Below are 7,572 nucleotides of genomic sequence, written 5' to 3'. Positions count from 1 at the left end.
TTTCCCTAGATGTGGGGCCTCTTTCAATTTCCAGAAGTGGGATACCCCGTTCTTCTCCCCAGATGTGTGCCTCTCTTCCTTTCTCTGTCCCAGTTTGGTCCTTGTCCTCCTCTAAGTCCCCTCCTCGCCCCCCTGGGATGCCAGACCTTGAGATTTCCCTGGGGATGGGGGGTTGGGCTCGCCTGTCTCCCTCTCCCACCAGATCCAGCAGAGCAGGCTTTCCAGGCACGTAGGCAGCCAATTATGGGGGAAGGGGTGGGGGCCAAACCATCTGCAGGAGACCTTGGCAGATGGCCCTGCAGCGAGGAGAGTTATCCCAGGACCTGCTCCCTCCCTACGTGGACTCCCACCCTGTTTCCTCTAGAGGGCAAACAACTGAGAGAGGTTTCCCAACCTAGCCACCATGAGCTAGGGCTGGAACCAGAACCCAGGCTCCCAGACACAAGCTGTTCAGGTCCTGCCTTAAGAGTTAGGCCTCCTCCCACTTCTCAGATGGTAAACTGAGGTCCCAGGAGGGGGCTCCAAATGTCTAGGATGCCCATCAACCCCCATAGGTATATCATACAAAATTAGAAGGGGCAGGAGGTGACCTTGAAATCCTGGGGACCAGTCCCCCAGCCACAACACCTGTGAAAAAGCTGTTCCTCTGTCTGGATCCTGATGGGAAAGGCAGAGGGCAGAGGGCAGGACTCATCCACACACACACCCCCAGATGTCCTTTAGAGCTGCCTGGAGCTTGGTGCTGAGGAAAGGAGGACTTGGAATGCGAGGGATCCACAGCCCAGGAGGCACTGGTAAGACCTGGACACCCACCCCGCCCTGGCCCTTGCCTAACTGCAAGGCCAGGGGCAAGGATCCTGTCTGCAGGCTGCCCCTGGTCCCTTTCATGCTGCCCTGGGCCTGCCCCAAACCATTTCCCATGATCCTACCCCTTGGTCCCGGGCCACATTCTTCCAGGAAATAGAGACAGCCGTCCCCTCCTCCCAAACTTTCTCAGTGTCTGACCCCCATGTCTCAGGCCCCTAAGGCCTTTGTGTCCTGAGGCTGAGGGTGCTGACAGAACTTTGGACCGCCTTTCCAGACCCTTGTGTCCATGCTAGTCAGAAGAAAGAGGCCTAAAGTAGGAGAGACTTCAGCCAGCTAGAATGGCCTTCCTGACCCTCTGGAGAATAAAAACAGATAACATTTATTGAGCCCTTACTATGTACCCTGAGCTGTGATAAACTTTTTGCAGAGATTAACACATGTAGACTTCACAGCAGCCACATGAAGTGGATGCTATGCTGTCATCTCCATTTCTCAGGTAAACAAACAGGCCCAGAGCCAGGACTCTGCCCAAAGCAGTTCCCATGCTATTTGGGCAAGGTGGTACCAATGCCCTCTTTGAGGGCATCTCTGGTGACAATAAACAGAAAAAGCTTTACTGAGACCCTTCTAGCACCCAGCCTTGTTCTGGACACTCACATGGAGCCCTTGAGGGCTTAGCCATCAGGGAAAGCTTCCAAGAATGGAAGCCAGCGGTAAAACCAACCTCTGTCTATCAGTGTAATTTATGGAGCATCTACTGTGTGCCAGGCACTGTGCTAAGCCTTTTGAGTGCATTATCTTGAAGCTTCCACAACAGTGTGAGGTAGGATCTTTTACTCTCCCCACTTTCCAGATGAGGACGTTGAACACAGTGAGGTAAAGGGGCTTGTCAGAGCTGGGCCGGGGTGGAACTGGGGTTCCGCAACTCCAGAGCTGTGCCCTTGACCACTCATTAAAAGCATAGGGATATAGTGAGAGGCCCGCGCACCACGATGAAAAGTGGCCCCCGCTTGCCACAACCAGAGAAAGCCCTCGCACGGAAACGAAGACCCAACGCAGCCAAAATAAATTAATTAATTAATAAACTCCTACCCCCAACATCTTTTTAAAAAAAAAAAAAAGCATAAGGATAGTGCTTTACAGTTTGTGGGGCAGTTTACCATCTGCCATCTCAGGTTCATCACACTGAACCTTTCCCTAGCCATTGCCTTTGCCTGATGTGCCCTCCTCACCCCAGATCTTCCCAGAGGACACAGGATTTGAAGCCACAGGGGCTGAATTGCAGCCCTGGCCCGGCTCCCTTTTGCTCTGTGAATTTCGGCAAGTCCCTTAGCTACTCAGTTTCTTCCTCTGTAAGATGAAGAGAACAATATCACTGTCTCAGAGTGATGCCGAGCCAATGAGTCAACTCGCCCGAAGGCCTTAGCATGGCTCCTGGCACACAGTAAGTGCTCAATAAGTGCCACCCTCTTTGTTAATATTGCGGTTAGTGCCAGGACGTCCCAGGGGCAGCCTGAACTCAGTTCCTCCCTGTTCCCGCAGCCCACGGCAAGGAGAAGATGCCCCCCTACACCAACTACCATGCCCAGCGCTCCTACCCCATGCCCGATGAGCCCTTCTGCACGGAGCTCAACGCAGAGCAGCAGGCCCTGAAGGAGAAGGAGAAGGGCAGCTGGACGCAGCTGAGCCGCGCTGAGAAGGTGGCCCGTAGGTCTCAGGGTGGGGCTGGGGGCAACTTTGCAAAGAAGGGCCTGGCCTGTCACGGAGCAGTGGGCAGGGAGAGCCCCCAGCCAAGACAGCCAGAACCACCCAAAGACTCGAATGCATACCTGAGGGGTGAAATTCATTCCCTTGTTCATTGATTTAAAAAAATTTTTTTTTATTTTTTGCGGTATGCGGGCCTCTCACTGCTGCGGCCTCTCCCGTTGCGGAGCACAGGCTCGGGACGCGCAGGCTCAGTGGCCATGGCTCATGTGCCCAGCTGCTCCGCAGCATGTGGGATCCTCCCGGACCGGGGCACGAACCCGTGTCCCCTGCATCAGCAGGCGGACTCTCAACCACTGCACCACCAGGGAAGCCCTGTTCATTCATTTTTTTATTCATTAAACTGTTTGTGCACAGCCTGGTGCTAGGCGATGCTGGGGACACAGAAGTGAATCCCCCTGAGGGTTCCTGCCCTCAGGGTGCTCCCAGTCCAGTGGGGGAACCAACACAAGCCCAGATAGCTGTAATACAGGATATACGGCTGGATGAGGTGTGTTCAGGGGGCTGTGAGAACCTAAGGGAGAGAGAAAGATGGAATCCTGGTGGGCCTTCCAGAGGAGGGTTGTTCCAGTTGGCTTTGGATGCTGAGGAGGAGGGGCTGCCAGGTGGTAGGAACAGCACAGGGAAGGATATAGAAGCTGGAGAGCATGGAGGGTCCTGGGCATCACTGAGTGGTGTGGGGAGATGGAGCAGAAAGAGGCAGGTGAGGTGGGTGGGAGAGCAGGGGCCTGACCCTGGGAAGCAGGAGGGATGTGTGACCCCAAGTGCTGCCCACCAGAAGTGCCCCTGGGAGCCAGCTTTGCCATCAGCTCCTGGCCATGCTTTGCACATCCTAGATGCTCAATAAGAATTTGCTGAATGGACAGCATCTGCTTCAGGGAGGGGAAGGCTGGAGGTCCCTGAGGCCAAGAGTAGGCCCAGGGCCCTCGGAATGGATGCACCTGAGGCCCCTCCTCCCCCACCCCTCACCTGCCTCCAGTGTACCGGCTCCAGTTCCATGAGACCTTCACAGAGATGAACCGTCGCTCCAATGAGTGGAAGACAGTGATGGGCTGTGTCTTCTTCTTCTTTGGATTCACAGGTCTGCTGATTTGGTGGCAGCGGGTCTATGGTGAGTGGCAGTGTCTCAGCTGGCTGCAGCCCTCGGCCATGCCCTTGTGGCCACAGCCACCAGCCAAGCTTTGATAAGGGAACTATGCTGGCATTCATCTGAAGAGTTTTGAAAAGTCCCCCAAAGAGGTGTATGGGGAAGGGCAGAGCATGGCTGCCTGGGTTGAAATGTAGGGACCCTACCTCTCTGGGCCTCAATTCTCTCATCTGTAAAATCAGAATAATAGTGCCCACATCTCAGGGTTCTTGTGAGGATTTAATTATAAAACTGTTGCCTAGTGCCTGGCACATAGTTATGAATGATGTTGTTACTGATTGCTGTTATTAACCATGAACTTTTCAGTATATTGTTTTGGCTGCTGTAACAAAGAGTCTCCAATGTACAAGAGCTTAAACAAGATAGAAGTTTTTTTCCTCTCTCACAAAAAAGGCCAGGGGAAGTATGGGGATTCCACAATATCAGACTCCTTTTGTCTTGTTGCTCTGCGATCCTTAACATGCAGCTTCCTTCTTGACATACAAAATGGCTGCTCCAGCTCCAGCCATAAAGCCTACATTCCAGCCAAGAAGAGGGAAAGGGAGGACACGCTCTCTCTAAGGTCCAGAATTTGCACCACCACTTCTGCTCACATCCTATTGGCTAGAAGTGATCATATGACCATGTGTAGCCACAAGGGAAGCTGGGAAATATAGTCTTTAGCTGAGTGATCATGTACCCAACCAACCATTTATTACTACAGAAGAGTGATTCTCAAAGTGGGGTCTCTGGACCAACAGCTTCACTTGGGAACTTGTTAGAAATGCAAATTCTCAGCCCCACTCTGGATCTGCTGAGTCAGACACTCTGAGGCTGGAGCCCAGCAATCTATGTTTTAATATCCCTCTGGGTGATTCTGATGCGCACTCAGGTTTGAGAAGCACTGCTCTGGAAGTAGAGGGGAGGATGTTGGGGATGAGGTGGCAGTCTCTGCCTCAATTGACTTCACCTCCAGAGGCCTCACTTTGTTTCTTCTTCTGTAAAAGTGTGATGGGAATTCTTACCTTGCACGAAGATGAAATGAGAGAACGTTTGGGAAAAATTCTATTCTAGCCCAATGTTTGGTACTAATAGGTGCCCATAAAGATCTTTCCCTTCTTTCACACCCACTGGAATAGAAAGTACCAGAGACAAAGGTCAGGCAGGTTAAGCTGGCCTCAGGGGCAGATGGACCAGGAAGTAGGATGTGAGCAGGGCTGGGAGCTCTGGCCTCCAGGCCTTTCTAGGTCCACACATCAAGGCACCTAAAATGCCTCCGTGAGTTCACCCTTTGGGTCCCCATAGCTTTAAAGTGAACACCCCTATCCTACCTCCCACTCCCAACCCCTTCAGGAAGCATAAGAAACTATCCTGGACCCTTACCAATAAGTGGGAGCAAACTCAGTAATTATAGTAGCTATCATATATTAGGGGTTTTCATATCTTCCCTCATTCTGCCAATTGCATTATAAATACTAACACATTCAACCCCCACAACCCTAGTGGACAGGACCTGTTTTTGACAGGTAAGGAAACTGGGGCTCAGAGATGAAGTGACTTGTTCAAGGTCACACAGCAAGGGAGTGGTGGAGCTGGGATTTGGACCCAGAAAGACTTCAAACCAGTGCTCCTCTTACCCTTGGGTCACAGAGTAGGTGAGGAAACTGAGGCTCAGAAAGGGGAAGGACCTTGGCCCAGTTCCCACACCAAGTCTAAGGCAGAGCAGGGATCATAACTCAGAGGTCCCCAGAGTGCAGCTTTAGAGGGGAGTCTGGTGGGGGATGGACAGGCTGGCGAGGGATCCTCATGCAGGGCACCCTGACCTTGTGCCTGGAGACCCTGGCTCAGCGGGAGGGGGTGGGCCTGGCAGGGTCCCACATGCCCCTGTACCTACCCGGTTCCTTCCCTGCAGTGTTCCCTAAGAAACCCATCACCCTGATGGATGAGTGGAAAGCCCAGCAGCTCCAGCGCATCCTGGACATGAAGGGCAACCCTGTGCAAGGCCTGGCCTCCCGGTGGGACTATGAGAGGAAGGAGTGGAAGAAGTGACGTGGCATCCCAGCTGCTCGCGCTGCAGCTCTGCCCTGGCCCGGAGCCTATGGAGGCCCCTCCCCACCACTTAACCCCAGTAAAGCTGGCCTGCTCTCATCTGCCTTTAGTCTCCACCGCAGTCTCTACCTGCCATAAAGCCTACATTATACCTAAAATTGGGCAGGACAGTAGGTGAGAGGCAGTAAGCCACTTTCCAGGGCCCCACTTATCAGGGAGGGCTTCCTGGAGGAGTAGAGGTTGGGGTTGAGCCTTAAATGATAGGTGGGATTAGGAAAGGCAGAAAGGAGAGGGAAGGCATTCCAGGTGGAGGGAATGGCTTGAGCAAAGGTAAGGACACTCCTATATTCAGTCAACTAACAAATACTTACTGAGTATCTGCTGTGTGCCAGGTACTAATCTAGGCCCTGGGGATGCAGCAGTGAACAAGACACACAAAGTGTCTGGCCTCATGGAGGAGGTGTTTCTTTATGTGTGTGTGTGTGTGTGTGTGTGTGTGTGTGTGTGTGTGTGTGTGGTGTTGTGGGGGGAGACAGAAAAAGGAATAAGTAAGTATAATATACAGTATGTTACACAGTAATCAGTGCTATGAAGGAACAAAACAGAGCAGAATAAAGGGACAGAGCTAAAAGGGGTTTGGGGGTGGTAGGTGAAGCCTCTTAGAAGAGGTGGCATATGACAAGACAAAACAAGAAGTGCAAAGATCCTGAGACAGGATTTTAGTTTGTCAGTTTGTGGAATGTGGAACATCAAGGAGGCCACAGTGACTGGAGTAGAATGACTTGGAGAATAGTAGGAAGGTGTATGTTGTGGGAGAGGGTGGGTCTTGGGACAGAAAGCAGATTATATAGGAATACATACACACATACCCCAGAACCAAGAAGAGAAGCCTCCTTTCCTCTTGGTATGTCTCCTCCAGCACCCTCTACTGGAGAAGTTTAGCATCTCACTGTAAAGGGGGCGGTGCCCAGAGTCCTGCTCATTATCTTAGAGCAGGCACTGAGGGGTGAATTTGGGGTAGAGGGGCAATACATTGATAACTGGCACAGCATCTTTGAGAAAGTCTTGGCCAGGCCAATGGGGAGACTTAGAGCAAAAAAAGCCCATTAGATGAGTCCTGTGTTGGGCAAAATTGACCCATCCCTAGAGTCCCACTGTGCTCAGTCCTTTGTAGTCCTTGGTTTCCAAGGGGGGCTGTGGCCTTGGCATGAACACTGCAGCAGCTCTGAAAGTGCAGCAGCTGGAGGTGGTCATACACCTATCCTCTTCATAGCAGGTCCTCTTGAAGAGACATCTGAGCGGCACACCTCCAAGGACACCCTGGATGCCAATGGAGGGATTCTGCAGAGCAATTGAGACAATATTCATTCAATTAACAAATATTTATTGTGCATCCACTATGTACCAGACTCTGGGGACAGAGTGAATGAGCCCTCATTCCAGTGTCATGATTTCCAGTCCTCATGAATCTGAAAGTCTGTAATGGTCACCCTAATAAATTATAGAACAGATGAGTGCTAAGAAGGGGAGATATATGGTACTTGGACTGACCTAATCTAGAGAAGTCAGGGTGGGCTCCCCTGAAGAAGTGTCTTCATATTTGAGATATTGTTGCCGAAATTCATCCTCTGTACACTGGTGCCAGATTAAACCTCAGAGACAGAATTTTGAGTGAAGTAGAAAGAAATAGCTCTATTGCTCTGCCAGGCAAAGGGGGCCCCAGTGGGCTAATGCCCTCAAGACTGTGTGTCCTGCCCTGGAGGGGGTAGTGAGGAGTCTTATAGTATTCAAGGAGCAGGGTGTGAGCAGCTCATGGACATTGTTCT

At 51.8% G+C, this 7,572-nt stretch overlaps 1 protein-coding gene across 1 annotated transcript; it reads left to right on the top strand.

Moving 5' to 3' along the window:
• Positions 1 to 666: 666 nt before the first annotated feature.
• COX4I2 (cytochrome c oxidase subunit 4I2) lies at positions 667 to 5,833 on the top strand. Its single transcript, XM_007446874.1, has 4 exons — positions 667 to 794; positions 2,350 to 2,514; positions 3,551 to 3,682; positions 5,610 to 5,833. Exons 1-4 carry the CDS (start codon positions 713 to 715, stop codon positions 5,744 to 5,746), a joined length of 516 nt encoding a protein of 171 aa, XP_007446936.1. The 5' UTR covers positions 667 to 712; the 3' UTR covers positions 5,747 to 5,833.
• Positions 5,834 to 7,572: the final 1,739 nt, after the last annotated feature.

Source organism: Lipotes vexillifer, unplaced genomic scaffold (assembly GCF_000442215.2).
Source record: "Lipotes vexillifer unplaced genomic scaffold, Lipotes_vexillifer_v1.1 scaffold75, whole genome shotgun sequence".
Taxonomy (NCBI): Eukaryota; Metazoa; Chordata; class Mammalia; order Artiodactyla; family Lipotidae; genus Lipotes; species Lipotes vexillifer.
The sequence above is the reverse complement of the archived record's forward strand: the minus strand, read 5'-3'. Positions and strand labels throughout refer to the sequence as shown.